General features: G+C 39.9%; 1 protein-coding gene across 1 annotated transcript in view; it reads right to left on the bottom strand.

Annotated features, from left to right (window-relative positions):
- The window catches only part of fat4 (FAT atypical cadherin 4), a 326,374-nt gene that overhangs the window by 16,528 nt on the left and 291,946 nt on the right, over nucleotides 1-17,900 (bottom strand). The window contains exons 13-14 of the mRNA XM_078398435.1: nucleotides 11,431-11,516; nucleotides 2,304-2,483 (exon numbers count right to left, since the gene is read on the bottom strand). Of these exons, the coding sequence (XP_078254561.1) occupies nucleotides 2,304-2,483; nucleotides 11,431-11,516 (266 nt within the window). The remainder of the gene's footprint in view (nucleotides 1-2,303; nucleotides 2,484-11,430; nucleotides 11,517-17,900) is intronic.

Here is a 17,900-nt window from a genome sequence, read left to right on the forward strand (position 1 = left end):
TGGAGAAAACCCACATGGTCACAGGGACAATGTGCACACCATGCAAAGAGCACCCAAAGTCAGGATTGAACCTGGCTCTCTGGCACTGTGAGCCAGTGGCTCCACTAGCTGTGCCACCTCTGGTTGCAAATGGCATCACGTGTCAGGGTCTGAATAAGTCCCATCCATGGAAGCAATTTGACATTTGGTTCAGCCACCCCTGTAGCTGTCAAAGCTTTGAAATGACGTGAGTGTTTGTGAATTTCTTTGGCATTTAACTACACTGAAAAGCAATTAAAAATCAAGCTTGCGTTAAAAATGTTAAATCCAAAATAAAGATTATATTCATAAAAAATACTTAATCGAATAAAATACATTTAAGTTAATTCAACTAATTGAACAAAGTAAATTACACTGTATTTAGTTCTCATTTTAAAAGCCATTCCTCCCCATTGAAACAAATGCATCAAATCCAACCAATTAATAGGCTGCTTTTTCAATGTAGCTACCAGGGAATTGCAGAAAGCTAGCGATTTATCTCTCGTCTCCACGAGGAGTCCAGCATTGGAGTGGTGGCAGGTTCCTCTCAGACAGTTTGTGGCTTCAGCAGTTGTGTATATTTACATCAGGGGTGTCAAACTACCGGCCCGGTCCAATCCGGCCCGCGGGATGATTTGAGAAGGAGGGGACCATTTATTATGTATCTGTGCGGCAGCCGCTCTCTCTCTCTCTCGCCGCTCTCTCTCTCTCCCGCCGCTCTCTCTCTCTCCCGCCGCTCTCTCTCTCTCCCGCCGCTCTCTCTCTCTCCCGCCGCTCTATCTCTCCCGCCTCTCTCTCTCTCCCGCCTCTCTCTCTCTTGTCGCCCTTTCTCCCACTGCTGTTTGTCCGCCTACTGCATGGAGAGTGTAGAGTATGCTGCGTGTACGAGTGAGCGTGCATGTGTGCGCGTGATCGTATGAATGCGGGCGTGCAGGTGTGAGTGTATACGTGTGTGAGGGTAATACAAGTGTGCGTATGTGTTCTGCTGCACGCAAAGTCCAACACCCCATCCAACTCATGAACCGATGATCGGTCATGAGAAGGAGGGGTGGTGTTGTTGCAGCTAATTAAAGGTCCAAAGGTCGGACAGTTGGCCGGGCTGCCATGGGCGAGGCGCTGCTGCTGCTGCATTCCATGGGTTGCACTACGCTGGGATGGGTGAGGCGGGGCCGGATGCAGTGCTCCGACCCGATAGGTCCCCTCGGCCCGAGTCCACCTTCTGACCCAGCGCTGCGTATGGGTAAGGCATTGCTGCCCCCCCCGCGCCGCAAGGCCGGGAAAGAGGGAAAGAACGGGGGAAGAGGAGAAAGCGGTTAGAGGTGACCATGCACAACTGCGCCCTCCGACCGACAGAGGACAGCTTTGGAGCGAGCGAGTGTCATGCCTTCCCCGCCTCCCCCCTCTGACAGGGAGGCCGGTCCACCATCAAATGTAGGGTAGGCACACGCTGATCCATTCAGTGGAGCGCCCCAAACATTTCCTGCTGCCCTTGTTTGCTTCTACTTTTCACCTGTGTTTTACCAGATTACACAATATGCAACCCTTTGGTGAGTGTCCTTGTTCCCTCCCAATCTATGTAGCTATCTCTATCCTTCCCCTCCCCTAACTGAGTGCTATCTGTCAATGTGTAGGAAGGAACTGCAGATGCTGGTTTAAACCGAAGAGACACAAAAAGCTGGAGTAACTCAGCTGGACCATAAGAAACGTAATTCGTAAAGTGAAACACTTTGTAGTTATAGCAGAGACTGAGACACATGAGAGCAGGTTGACAAAACGAAGGCAACAATAGCTGTGGGAGGACGTGCGCGTGCGTTCGCACATGCACAACTGATCCGGCCCGCACAAAGTCGCATTTTGCCCATTCCGGCCCGTGACCTAAAATGAATTTGACACCCCTGATTTACATGATTCTTTTGCCAACATTTTATGCTCGTTATGTTTTGGCGAATATCTCATCATTAAATTTCAATTGCACCAATATAAATATAAAGATCAAAAAGATCATAAATCTGTAATTTGAAATAAATGCTGAAGTGATTTTACCAAAATAAAATTCCAGCCTTTTAAATGTTGTAAATTGTCAGTGAAAATGTTGCGGCTGCTAATGGGACAAACCATAACATTTTGGTACAGTATTCCTTTCTTCTATTTTAATGGGGCCATTAATCTCTCAACTCCATCAACAGAATTGAGGCCAGAGAATGTCACACGTACACTGTAAGTATGTCATATTCTTTGACCAGTTTCACAGAATACATAGAAAATGTAATTGTTAAATGTCCGACCTGTCGAGAATCCCGTGATTTGCCAGAGCTTGACTGGGTTCGAGTGGCCGACCGTTGACAGCAAATTCCATGACACATCCAACAAAATCATGCGTAACAACTTGGCCTTTCCTTTGAAGAATTGGTTCTATTGATCTGATTCCACCTATTGTTAATCTGTTGGGTTGTACTTCCAGTGTCCTGTTGAATCAAATAAATAAATCAAAAGTCAAATTAATGCAAAACAACTGTAATTTTTTTAAATTTCCCTAAAGGAGCATATGAAACTCTAACATAAACACTGACTTTTCAACTGAATTCATGACTTAGGTGTGTAATGCATTCATTTTCAGTACTACACAGGCAAATACCACTTCCCCTAAATAAGTATCTGATCATAACCATTCCATAGCAACTTGGAAATTTTGTGCAAAATCAGTTTTCATCTTCCACCATAACTTCAGAAGTATATCAGAGAAGCGCTGGAAAAATAGAATAATTTGTGGAAATCAATAATTTTCATTATTTCTTTGAGGGTAGGGCTTTTAATCAATTATACTGCAAAATCCCAAAAAGCCCATGCAATTTCCTAGTTGATCATTAACTGACATTTTTCAGTCACAGACTCCCACTGAAGCTTAGAAACCATGCCATTAGGAAGTTCTCATTATCCATGATGCTATAAAAAGTAAACACAAAAGCTGTTTTTCTCCTTCAGAGTTATCAAAGACCAGACAATCAGGCCCCACTAAATATCTGTAAACCACACTGGGACTTTTTGTGATATTCCAACTGGTACTGAGCAGATTATGTATTGAAAAAGTTTGTGTTAATTTGAACAAAGTTGTAAATAGTCAGTGAAATAATAAACAAAAGCCAAAACCAAAATGTCATATGCCAGCAGATATAACTCAGTCTACATGTCAACAGCTGTGATACTTCAAAATAACTGAATGCATGCAGTTCTTTTAGCATTGCAAAAAGCAAGTACTTCATTTCTTTCAGAAAAATTGCCTCTAATTGTTTTAAAGGAATTACATTGGCCTAAATCCTGCTGATATATAGTAAAGATGTTTTACCCGTTAACTGTGCAAAATGGATTCCACGTTCCAGAGAGGAGTCGCGATTTTAGAATCTGCAGTACTTGCTATTTGATTTAGATTATTGTGCATGAGCTTTGCACAAGTAATCTCACCAAATCGTTTGTATTTTTAGTCATTTACAGTATTTATAAATTAATTGTCCATTAGATTTGTGGCAGCAATTTCAAGCTGGTGATTAAGAGCCCACCTATTCCTTTAATCTCATGATTGTTGTTATGTGTACTTATTCCAATCATGTGTCCTGCATTGGGTGTTCACAATATGGTCTCTCTCAGATTGTAGTATGGGGGGTCAAGTTATTATCACTGCGGAGCATTTGCATTTTGTCTACTAAGTTGATCAAGTGCTCCCAATTGTCTGCTTCTTTAATTCTCCATCTACTCCTCCACTGACCCATCTCTGTCTCCTGCACTGTTATAATATGGCACAAAGAAACCTTGTGAAACAGAACATCTTCTATCTGGGCACGTTGCAGTCTTCTAGACTTAATACTAAATTCTTCAACTTCAGGCAACTTGCCCTCCCTATTCATCTGAGAAGTGGCCACTTGTGTGATTTTGGCTCCGATTTTCTCTCTCCATTAGCACAGCTGGACCTGTGGGCATGTCTGATAGCTCTGCATTTCAAAATCCTTTACATTCCATGGATTGTATACGTAATGGTTAACTGCCCCCATGTTTTAGCTAATGTTCAGTCTAGAGATACAGTGGAGAAACAGGCCCTTCGGCCCACCGGGTCCATGCCAACCAATGATCACCAGTACACTAGTTCAATCCGACACACTAGGAACAATTTGCAGATGCCAATTAACCTACAAACCCGTACGTCTTTGTAGTGTGGGAGGAAACCGGAGCACCCGGAGAAAACCCACGTGGTCACGGGGAGAGCATACAAACTCCGTACAGACAGCACGTATAATCGGGAATGTACCCGGGTCTGACGCTGTAAGACAGCAACTCCACCGACCGCTGTGCCACTGTGTAACCCTTTTCTTTTTATTCAGCTACTCATATTGACCTATTGACTAGCTGACCGTTACATCCTATCCACATGGCAACCCTGATCACATCAAATCAGAAGTACCATTTTGTCTTGTTCATCTCCCTCCCACCTCTGCAGTAAATCACTAACATATCTTTTCTTTTTCCCAGTTTGAATGAAGTATGTTGCACATGAAACATTAACACAGTTTTGTCTTTGCATGGATGCTGCCTGGCTTGCTGAATTGTTCTACCCTGCTCTGGAATGATCGAAACATTCAGTATTTCCAACAGTTTTGTATTTCACCAAGGGGAACTTTGTTGCTCTTCCTCAATGTGGGCTGAATAGGATTTTTTTAATATCCCCTTCTGACCTTCGGTTAAAATCTCATGCAGTTCTCCAAAATGCAGCACTGCCACAATGTTGTGTTAATGCCTCAGCGGCAAAATTTATTTTGCTACCAAAAAAGCATGGATGACATCAGCTGGCATTAAATACAAATAAGTCACATGGAAAGTTAAACTGAAAGACATATGAAATATGGAATTTGTATATTGAAATATGGATTTTTTTTAATTGATTCCACAACCCTATTTCACAATGCTGTTTTTGCATGCCATCTGAAATCATGCCACAGCTTTTATAGTATCTTCCCGCATAGTTTGCTCACAACTATACAAGCTTCTAATTGTTAACAGAGTCACATTCAATTAATCTTCTCGGCAGCTTAATCATAAGTAGTGTGAGCTGCATCCACAAACTGAGTGTAATACTATTACAAAGTGTATAACAATATTTTGATTCATTTGTGCAAGGTCACAGATTTTCAATTGTTACTGGTTTTGGTGAAATATCTACATCTCAATTATTAACAGATTTTTAAAAAGATATTTGTGACATATATGTCATTTGGTGGATTGTTCAGCTGGAACTAAGCTATCTTCACTGACTGATAGAGAATCAACAACCTCTCTGGAGAGTCAACAACTTCATGTACCTGGACATATTTATCTCTAAAGATCTGTCCTGTACCCTGCACTGATGCAATCATAAAGTCCATCAACGACTCTACTTAGAAGGCACAGTGGCACAGCTGCTTATTTATAGCGCCAGAGACCCGGGTTTGATCCTGACTATGGGTGCTGTCTGTACAGAGATTTTATGGTCTTGTTGTATGTTCATGGGTCTTCTCCGGCTGTACCGGTTTCCTCCCACATTCCAACGACGTGCGGGTTTGTAGGTTAATTAGCTTCTGTAAATTGCCCTTAGTGTGAAGGATGCAAAAATGGGATAACATAAAATCATAGAGTGACACAGCGTGGAAACAGGCCCTTTGGCCCAACTAGCACGCACAGGCCAACATGTCCTAGCTACACTTTTCCCACCTGCCTGCATTTGGCCCAGATCCTTCCAAACCTGTCCTATCCATGTACATAGATACATAGATACATAGACACATAGACAATAGTTGCAGGAGTAGGCCGTTCGACCCTTCGAGCCAGCACCGCCATTCAATGTGATCATGGCTGATCATCAGGACGCATATACCTGTCTAACTGTTTCTTAAACGTTGGGATAGCTAGCTCCTGTCTCAACTACCTTCTCTGGCAGCTTGTTCCATACACCTATTACCCTTTGTATGAAAAAGTTACACCACAGATTCCTATTAAATCTTTTCCCTTCATCTTAAATGTATGTCCTCTGGTCCTCGATTCACCTAGTTTGGGTAAGAGACTGTGCATCTACCCGATCTATTCCTCTCATGATTTTATATACCTCTATAAGCTCACCCCTCATCCTCCTGCGCTCCAAGGAATAGTCCCAGCCTACTCAACCTCTCCCTATAGCTCAGACCCTTTAGTTCTGGCAACATCCTCGTAAATCTTCTCTGTACCCTCACCATCTTGACAACATCTTTCCTATAACATGGTGCCCAGAACTGAGCACAATGCTATAAATGCAGCTTCATCAACTTATTATACAACTGCAACATGACCTCCCAACTTCTCTACTCAATACTCTGACAGAAGGCCAACGTGCAAAGAACCTTTTTGACCCCCTATCTATCTGCGACTGCACCTTCAAGGAACCATGCACCTGCACTCCTAGATCCCTCTGCTCTACAATACTTCAGAGACTAACCATTCACTGTGTAGATCCTGCCCTTGTTAGACTTCCCAAAATGTAACACCTCACATTTCTCTGTTAACATAGAACTAGTGCACAGGTTGGTCGGCCTGTTTCCACACTGTGCCTTGGAGTGTAGGAGGAACATTGGCACATTGCTATCTGCAATTTGGTTGACTGTTTTCCATATTACACCAATAATCAGTTTGAAATGGTACTTAATATCTCTGAAGATCTGTCCTGGACCCAGCACATTGATGCAATCATTAAGAAATCCTCTACTTCCTTAGAGCATTGAGGAGATTCACTATGCCAATGTACTGTAGAGATCAACATTGACTGGTTGCATCATGGCCTGGTTGGGCAATTCAAATGCCCAAGAATGAAGGAGATTTTTTTAAAGGGTGAACACTGGCCGGCCTATCATGGGTACTGACAGCCTTACCATCAAAGGGATCTACAGGAGTTGCCATCTCAAAAAGGCAGCTAGTATCATCAGGGACCCACACCACCCTGGTCACACTCACATTTCACCACTGCCATCAGGAAGGAGGTATTGGAGTCTGAAAACTGTGATGTCCAGGTCCAGGAACAGCTTCTTCCAAATGACCATTAAGCTATTGAACACTATCAACTCCGATTATACTAGCGACTTTGGGCTTTGCTTTGTTTTGCACTATATTGTTTTAAAAAATTTATCGAACCTCTTTTGCTGTGTTTGTTTTATTATATTATATTGTTTTATATATTATTTTGTTTCTTATATATATATATTTATATATATATATATATATATAAATAACATATCATAATAAACTTATGTATGTGTGTTTATTATAATCTATATAATATATCACATATTTCTTGTTAGATTATCTATTGTTTACAAACGTGTTGTACTGCTGCAAGTAAGAATTTCATCATTCTGTTTATAGTACATATGACTATAAACCACTCATTGACTTTCTTGACTTAATTAGTTTTAGATAATCTGACAAGGATGCACATATTTCTTGTTATTTCTTTCAGTCCTACAACCCACTGACCGCATGACCGCTGGTTTGCCCCACCAATGATGCTTTACCTTCATCTATCTAAACCCCAAACTTTGAACATTCCCAAAAAAATAATTGATCTTTACTCCTTTTAAGAATGGGACTTCTCTCCGTCTATCTATACTGATGTCATCTTAGACAATAGACAATAGGTGCAGGAGTAGGACATTCGGCCCTTCGAGCCAGCACCGCCATTCAATGTGATCATGGCTGATCATTCTCAATCTGTACCCCGTTCCTGCTTTCTCCCCATACCCCCTGACTCCGCTATCCTTAAGAACTCAATCTAGCTCTCTCTTGAATGCATTCAGAGAATTGGCCTTCACTGCCTTCTGAGGCAGAGAATTCCACAGATTTACAACTCTCTGACTGAAAAGGTTTTTCCTCATCTCCGTTCTAAATGGCCTACCCCTTATTCTTAAACTGTGGCCCCTGGTTCTAGACTTACCCAACATTGGGAACATGTTTCCTGCCTCTAACATGTCCAACCCCATAATAATCTTATATGTTTCAATAAGATCCCCTCTCATCCTTCTAAATTCCAGTGTATACAAGCCTAATCGCTCCAGTCTTTCAACATACGACAGTCCCGCCATTCCGGGAATTAACCTAGTAAACCTACGCTGCACGCCCTCAATAGCAAGAATATCCGTCCTCAAATTTGGAGACCAAAACTGCACACAGTACTCCAGGTGCGGTCTCACTAGGGCCTTGTACAACTGCAGAAGGACCTCTTTGGTCCTATACTCAATTCCTCTTGTTATGAAGGCCAACATTCCATTGGCTTTCTTCGCTGCCTGCTGTACCTGCATGCTTCCTTTCAGTGACAAATGCACTAGGACACCCAGATCTCGTTGTACGTCCCCTTTTCCTAACTCGACACCATTCATATAATAATCTGTCTTCCTATTCTTACCACCAAAGTGGATAACCTCACACTTATCCACATTAAACTGCATCTGCCATGCATCCGCCCACTCACACAACCTGTCCAAGTCACCTCATAGCATCTTCCTCACAGTTCGCACTACCACCCAGCTTTGTGTCACCTGCAAATTTCTAATGTTACTTTTAATCCCTTCATCCAAGTCATTAATGTATATTGTAAATAGCTGCGGTCCCAGCACCGAGCCTTGCGGTACCCCACTAGTCACTACCTGCCATTCTGAAAGGGACCCATTTATCCCCACTCTTTGCTTTCTATCTGCCAACCAATTTTCTATCCATGTCAGTACCCTATCCCCAATACCATGTGCTCTAATTTTGCCCACTAATCTCCTATGTTCTTTCATCTGTGTCAGCAGAATATGATCCTGTGAAAAGGGAATTATTTTACTCACATTAAAGACATAATGCAACACAAGATATTGTCCATTGTGACTCTGCAATGTTCAGCATTTAAAATGCACAGTGCCTATGTAAAGTACCAATAAAGTACTTTATTGTGCATAAAGTACCAATAAAGTTGATAAACTGATTGAGTGTTTCTTACACTACTTTGGGAAATAAATCCAGCAGGAGCTACACTGCTGTTTGAAAGGCATCTCCACATGTTTTCTCATCAACCAATATTCAGCATTTGCTGCCATTCGGATCATAGATGCTGTGATCAGCGGGAATTACACTTCTGCTATTTTACCACCAACATAACACACTCAGACAACCATATGATTTGGACTAAATAGCCAGTTTCACCTGATAACTATCCAACAAGGTGTCTTAAAGTTGTTCCTGTGCTATTTTTCTATTTACCAAGCTCACAAAATATTAATCAAAATGAACTCTCTGGCCACTGTTGATGAGTTGGAGGCAATTTTATGACAAGAGTGTACTGGGAATAGCACTGAGACTGTTAAACGTTGTTTGATTTAGAACTCTTAATAGATGTCATAGAAGGAAAACTATGATATCATTAAACTGAATTGGATGTAAACCTAAGAATTTGCAGCATAATTAACCGGCAAGAAAATGTTGTTGGAGCTTTCCAGATAATTTGTCGGCCTGCCTATTGTGGGAAAGTGAATGTTCACCCTTGCCCTCAATTAGTATTCAATCTCCTGAAAAAAATATTCTGGAACCTGGCAAAGTTAATCTTTAAATGCATTATAAAACATAAAGACTTGTGGTTTCATCCAGCTTTATTCTCAAAAACACAGCATGTGAAAAACCATTAATTTTGTTTTAGTCTTTCCAGTTATTACATCATACATTCTAATTGCCTTGCATATAATTTTTAAAGTTTAGAAAGAATAACAGTCTGCATTTTCCCAAACATACACCCCATGACGTGCTGGGCAAGCAGCTAAAATCTGCAAATACTGAGATCTCATAAGCATGCTCAAAACCAAAGTAACATGAAGAAAAGAGATTCTGCTCAGGGCAAGGTTACTGTTAAAAAGATCAGGAGGTGATAGTTAAGATTCAAGCTGATGGGCAATGATGCTATCACCAATGCTGTTGAATTTTAAGGAAAAAGACACAAAGCGCTGGAGTAGCTCAGCGGGTCAGGCAGAATCTCTGTAGAACATGGAAAGGTGACACAAGAATGGGACCTTTATTCAGACTAATTGTGGTGGGGTGGACGGGAGGAGAAAGCTGGAAGAGAAGAAGAGCAGGGCAAAGGTTGACAAGTAGTAGGTTGATACAGGTGAGGTCAGTTTCTGATAGGCAGATGGTGGACAAAGACCAGAGATGAAACGACAGAAGGGGTGAGACAAAAGGATTGAAGAATTGCAACTGTGAATTCTGTTAGATTTTTAAAATTTATGTCAGAGCCCCATGTTGTTTCCTGCCTGGCAGCAGGAAGATGGGTGGGGAGGAGGTAACAGGCTGGTAGAGCCCTGCGTGAGTTTTAGAAGATTGCCTGATTTTTTACTTCTTATTGTTTAGAGTACAAAATTTGCTCTCAGGTCCTGTGAAGGATCTCTGGGCTTCCCTCGAGTGCTGGTATTCATTGGCCTTTGGAGAATCCTCAACAGTCATGAACTTTCTCATCATTTGTGTAGTAAATGCTGAAATTCTGTTATGTTGCAATAATAACCACAGAGGGTAATGCAAGGCATTCTCCATGGGCCTCTGACAGCAGAACACTATTCCCACGGATTTCTGTATGCAACATTCCCACCCTCGTATGCTAGAGGTTCGCAGATTTACGAAAATCCAACTTTACGCAAATTCCCCCATACATTTTTGTGCACATTTTTCAAGAGAGAACATTTAGCAAACAGCTTCAGGAATTATGGAACGCAGCTGCAGCTAGTTAATTCAAAAGATAACCAGTCTTCCAGTACCATTAACATGTAACCTCCCTGCAGTAATCAAACAGATACATTACCGTTAAGAATGTAGGTGCCTCTCCACAGTGGGAGGCACTTAATAGATTTGTTTTGGAAACTGACAAGGCATATCTCTTCTACTGACACTTGTAAAAATACTTTATCAAATAATGTAACATCCATTGATACTTTAAGGTCATTGAACTAGCCAGTGAATGGAACAATCTGATTCAGTACCATTTTAAATATCCAGGAGAAGACAAAGTGTTAATATTAATCAACCCTCATTATAATTCCTTCTCTGCAGAGATGCTGCCTGTCCCGCTGAAATACTCCAGCATTTTGTGTCTACCCTCATTATAATTATTCGTTTCTAACTCATGGAAAAAAATTGGTTTCTAGACAGTTCTCAGGAACCAAACTTTTAAGTAACCCGTGGACTGCCTGCATCTCGTCATGTCTCAGCAGGAAATTTCCATATATTTATGTATATAAGGTCCTTCTGTTCACATAAGGCCTCCATATCTTTAACTTTATCCCATGCTCACTCTTTAGCCATCCACCCTCCTTCCCGCCCGACATATAGATTTAAAAAGGGCATTCTTACCAATCACTTGCAGATGTCAAACTTGTAGCTGTGCAATAACCCGCTTCCTGATCTTCAGAACATGAGTCCACTGTAAGAGATGCCACCTGGACAAGAGAAATACAGTGAAGTTTCAGTTTCATTTAACATGCCAATAAAGTTCACCATTTCCCATAACAGCCTTGCTAGAATAGCAATACTTACAAAGTAAAATGCCAACATTTGTATATAACTCCTCATGAAATGTCTGATTCATTATGCTTTGAAGATGTGAAATAATAAGTGTAGAAATTCATCAATCATCCAAAAATGGGCTGAGTAAGGTGGTAGTTCACAATGAAACAAAAGAGATAGCTCGTTCATTGTCAGTCCACTAGTAATGGCCAACACTACATCTAATCAATTTCACTAAGTATTTGGAGTCGGGAAACAGAAGGTAAGAAACATCAATGCCCTGAGATAACTTTCACAAATTTAGGTAGCAAAGAAGGCCAAGAGAGGAAGAGATTGAAAAAGCATATCGACTATCTCAGAGAATGGCCAAGAGAGTAACAAATGGAATATGCATGGAGAATTGTGAAATTATCCATTTTGCATAGATAAATAGGCAAGAATTTTAAATATTTTGTAAGCAATGTATCTCTATATTACTTGGAATATAATGAATAACAAGGATTGTAACAAATCAGTGATATTACACTATAAAGGTATGGCTTGAGTGGATTCTAAATGTCCCCAAATGGAATACATGTCCTAATTATATTTATCACATTATAGTGCAGTACGTGTAATACCATTGAAAACAGTTATTTCAAATGTGCCACAGTTAAATGTAGATTAGTTTTTGACAAAAGTAGTCTGGTCAATTTTGTAGTTTAATAAGTAAGAATGTGAATGCAAGTTGTAATTTTATTCATGCTAAATTATTGTCAATTGAAAATAGAGATAGAAGCTTTTTCAATAAATGCCTAACGCTTTCAAAATAAAACTTATTCCACGTACTGCAAATTTCAGATTCATTGACTATCCTATTTTTAGCTAGAGCTATTTAATATATCCCATTCTAATAAATCACGTAGAATGTGCTTAAGATGTAATTGACATAATGTGGTCAAAGATTGTGGCCATTTGTTGTGCATATTCAGAATTGAAAGAATTGTGTAAACAATGAAAATTATTAAAATGACAGTTACAAATAGATCTCAAGATTTTGCAATCCCAAAACTGATATCTTTCAACACTTACCATAGAAAACTACTCAAACTGTCCCTGTAGTTATTACAACATATTTCCCATTACATTCTATATGCTGACATATGTTGTTAGTTCACACAAGCCTGCACACTAAATAAAATATATTTTATTATTGTAATAATTTTGACACCCTGAATTTCTCTTAATTCTTTCAGCAAACATTTTTGTGTTTCTTTTAGCAAAGATGGAGCAATGTGAATGCCGTCCTGAGTGACTGCATGCCACTTAGTCAGTTTCAACAGTGTAAATACAAATTTGTGTAGGTATGTCAACTTTTTGTGCATTTGTCCAGGGAATGGAGGGATATGGATCGTGTGCCGGTAGATGAGATGAGATGAGCTTATATTGGTATCATGTTCCGCACAGACATTGTGGACCAAAGGGTCAGTTCTGGTGCTGTACTGTTCTATGCTTGCTTCAAGCCCCTTTCTAAGCACGTTCTGTCAAATACATGAGAGTATACTTTCAATTCCATAAAGATTAATCCAATGGTACATTGAAAGTAAATAAAGTTTATACCATATAAATATCATACTTTAAAAATAATTAACTCAATTCTTTTTGGAGAAGATGGGAGAGAAAGGGCATAGAGAGATTCTCTGCTAAATTGTGGTTTCATCATATTTGAGGTAAGCAAGTCAAGATGAAATAACATTATTTAGTTCAGCTTGTCATCCATCTCACATATTCTAACATTTATTTTTCCCACTCCATACCCATATTTTTGCTTTCATCACTGAATTATGAATTAATTCATGTCTCTTTCGGATGTATGAAATAGATTAATGTTTATTAGAATTAATCTCAACTATTTGAAGTCAATGATTCCAATGTGTATTATCTTACATTTCAAGGCATTCAATATTCAAAAAGCAATTCAACAGCTAAGCTACTGTTACCCTCAATTTCTGAATTTTGCTCCTCGCTTTAAATATATGTATGCTGACGAATATGAAGCTATGTCTTAATAATTCTTTTATGCAGTCCGTTCAGGTACCGTATATGTTTGTTACATGGGATGCCCCGATAAAACGGCATGGTGGCACAGAGTTGCTGCCTTACAATGCTTACAGCACCATTCGACCCGGGTTCAACCCTGGCAATGGGGGTTGTCTCTACAGAGTTTGTACGTTCTCCCCGTGACCTGTGTGGGTTTTCTCAGGGATCTCCGGTTTCCTCCCACACTCCAAAGACGTACAGGTTGTAGGTTAAACAGGTTGTGTGCTTTTTAAAAATCTGAAATTCTGTGGGTGATACTTGATTTTGTAACCTCGTGTATGATTTCAAAATATTAAACTGAAAGAAAACATAATTGAAAGGAACACATGGCATATTTGTTTTGGATGGGATGATTTGCTGAGGGCCATACAGTAACTAAACACAAACAAGGTGAGGAAAAAGAGAAATAAATAATTGGAGCAGGAGAAATAAACACAACATTTGTTTTGTGTCGGAAGAAACTGCAGATGCTGGTTTACACTAAAGATGTACACATAATACTGGAGTAGCTCAGCGGGACAGGCAGTAATTCTGGAGAGAAGGAATGGGTGATGGTTTGAGTCAAGACCTTTTTTCAGACCTGTCTGACGAAGGGTCTCGACCCGAAACGTCACCCATTCCTTCTTTCCAACCTGTGTCCCGCTGAGTTACTCCAGCATTTTGTGTCTCACAACACTTATTTGAAAACAACTTCTCAAAACTGGGGAGTAACTCATTCAAATGGTAATCTCATTCTGAATGAACGCAGAGGATTATAAAGGATTGTGGCATGAAACTTTCTTCATCCTACTGAAGTGATTGCTTTAGGATTGAGATTTTTTCATTCCATCTCGTGTAGTTAGATACAAAGTCAGATGGCAGAAATGAAAAAAATGGTTATATCAATCCATGGCACCTAATCCTATTTGCAGGGTTGTCAAATACATTTTCTGTGATATGCAGAAATACACTTGGCTGGTCCAAATTTGCAACTGATATTCCTCAAAGCTAACCAACAACTTAGCTATTCTGGCTGGCTATTCTGAAACCTTGAAGTGACTTTGAACTTGTTCAAGTCGCAACGTCATTCTGAAAGAATACTAGGGAATATAAAGGATTGTCCAATCTAATTCTCCTCATACTACTGTGAACATGAGAATCCCAGAGGTTAACTGGATTAAACTGATGGCTAACCAGTGGTTCTACGGGCTGACTGAACTAAGGAGCCTGATTTGCTTCAAGCAGCAATCGGCCCCTCAGTGTTATATATGAGGCATAGCCGAAGCATCAAATGTGACCACGTTTTAATTGGCATTGCTGACTTTAATTAAAAACATATGTTTTAACTATTTTTTCTTTACTTCACCAAATTAAAAGCGTTGTAATGGTAGATCATAAGATCATAAGTGATAGGAGTGGAATTAGGCCATTCAGCCCATCGTCTACTCTGCCATTCAATCATGGTGGATCTACCTCTCCCTCCTAACCTCATTCTCCTGCCTTCTCCCCACAACCTCTGACACCAGTACTAATCAATGATCTATCTATCTCTGCCTTAAATATATCTACTGACTTTGCCTCCACAGTCTTTAGTCACTACTCTATGACTAAAGAAATTTCTCCTCATCTCCTTCCTAATTGAACATCCTTCAATTCTGAGGCTATGACCTCTAGTCCTAGACTCTCCCACTAGTGGAAACATCCTCTCCACATCCACTCTATCCATGCCTTTCACTATTCTGTATATTTTAATAAGGTCCCCCCTCATTCTTCTAAACTCCAGTGAATACAAGCCCTATTCCATCAAATGCTCATCAACACTAGTATTTCTTCTTCAATATTTTGATATTTTGAATTTTAATTTTAATTATTTGTAATAATTTCTACTATTTAAAAAAAATCTCTGGTTACCAAAGGCATCTAAAAATATGAAACAAGACTTCAATAGCACAAACTGGGGGCACAACTTCTGGATAGACCATCTGAAGGCCATCTCACCCCTCACAACCCAAACAATTTGCAGGTTGATTGAGAATGGAGGCAGCAAGCCACACAATTGTAAAGGATTAGCATGGACCTTGGGCTAAAATATGGGACAAATGCAGATGGCAGGTCAGATCAACTGCAATCTGGCCTATTGGAAATACACATTCTCAGTTTAAAACGGTGTGGACCAGAAACATGCAGAATTTAAGAATCCGGCGTTATAAACAGATCTTTTAGGTATCGTGCAGTTGTGGATTTTTTCCTTCAGGGGTACAACTTGGGATAATGGGAGCTTGGCATATAGGTACATAATTTTGTAAACAGTGCCATTAGCATACAATTTATTGCTTTCCACAGAAGGGCACTAAATGCAGAATGAAGAATAATACCGACTGAGGCAGCACTAAACACAGCAGGGTGAAGTTTCCACTAATTTTTGCCAGTAATAGCAATGGAATCTGCTGAACTGGCACAAAGTATCAGGGAATTTTCAACATAATTTACACCCAAAAATATAAATTTTCTTGTTTTCTACTGTTTTTGTGGTTTAAGATTTAAATCTTTGGCTCAGGTGCCACCCATAAAATGAAGATGCCTGCAGGTCAACACTTGCAGATTCTGCCAAATCACTGATTCATGAAGAGCTTCAAATTGCATTTGTTTTCTTTTGGACACAGGCATTAGTGGCAGAGTATAAAGTTTTCTCTCGGGCATAGATATCAGTGGGTATAATTATTTTTTTTATCATGTATACAGGCATGAAAAAGCACGCTAACGTTTTCTCAAGCCAAAAATTAAATTATACAAAGAGGAATAGATCGGGTAGATGCACAGAGTCTTTTGCCCAGAGTAGGGAAATCGAGGACCAGAGGACTTAGGTTCAAGGTGAAGGGGAAAAGATTTAATAGGAATCCGAGGGGTAACTTTATACACAAAGGGTGGTGGATGCATGGGACAAGCTGCCAGAGGAGGAAGTTGAGGCTGGGACTATCCCATCGTTTAAGAAACAGTTAGACAGGTACATGGATAGGACAGGTTTGGAGAGATATGGACCAAGCGCAGGCAAGTGGGACTTAGTGTAGCTGGTACATTGTTGGCCGGTGTGGGCAAGTTGGGCCGAAGGGCCTGCTTCCACACTGTATCAATCTATGACTCAAAATGTCTTAACAAATTTTTAATAATTTAAAATTAATTTTAATTAGTATACTCTAAAAACACTGATTTTTGTGATAGACCTATCTTCATCTATATTGATAACGGCAGACGAGTTCATCATTCTTGAATGCATCAACAAGCACTTTTTAAATGAAAACAATATCAAATGGTTCATGGAATGTCATATATGTCATTAAAAATGATTCTTTGAAGCCTGAAATGTAACTTAATCACTCCAGCTTCGAGTGCATTTTTGTTGCGATTTCTGAAATACCGCTAACACAGATAGTTTACCTCAACATTTGGATTACTCATTGAGATCTATCTGTGAATGGGTTTACCTGTGGTCACAGTTTTGCTTAGTCTGTATCATAGCCCCGCTTGCTGTGGTGGGATATGAGCACAGTATGTAGTGCAGTCTATTTGCCTCCGCTCTTTTGATGCCTTGGTATGCTCTAACTTAGTCATTTTTCACAATTGACAGTTTAATACTTTTCCCAGCTTTCCATGAAAATTCCCATATGAAAGCATCGAGCGTCTGTGGTTTTTACTATAAACGGTGTGACATCTGGGCAATATATTTCCTATGTGTCTGCACACTTGAAGACACACATGGCTGATTAACCTAACCAAATGGCTCTTTCACAAATGCTTCAAAAATAGTGTTGAGGGATTCAGCAAATTATCTCCTAAGACCACTAAAACTGCATCTATTCTACAGCACCTCAGATATTACTCTCTGCATGGCCAAATGCAATTTAGCAAAAAACAAGTGTGTGAATGCATCTCCAGAAATAAATACTTATTATATAACATTTTAAACATACAAATCTGGCCCAAGAAAGAGCAACCTAGTCAGTTGGAGTGCAATGGATATTGTTGGAGTACTTAACTATCTTTGAATAAAATGAATTTTGAAGAATAAATGTTAAAACTTAACTCATTGTTGACTGCTGGTTCTTTGCGAAAATCCCCTGAGCAACACAGACCCAGCAGTTACTCATACATCTCAGAGGAACCCTAAAACTTCAGTTGCACTTCTCATTTGCGTATGCAAGAGGCTTAACACTTGGGCAGTCAATCTAATTGCTGCCTTGTGAACGCTGTTGTTGCTACCC

This window comes from Rhinoraja longicauda, chromosome 1, assembly GCF_053455715.1.
Source record: "Rhinoraja longicauda isolate Sanriku21f chromosome 1, sRhiLon1.1, whole genome shotgun sequence".
Taxonomy (NCBI): Eukaryota; Metazoa; Chordata; class Chondrichthyes; order Rajiformes; family Arhynchobatidae; genus Rhinoraja; species Rhinoraja longicauda.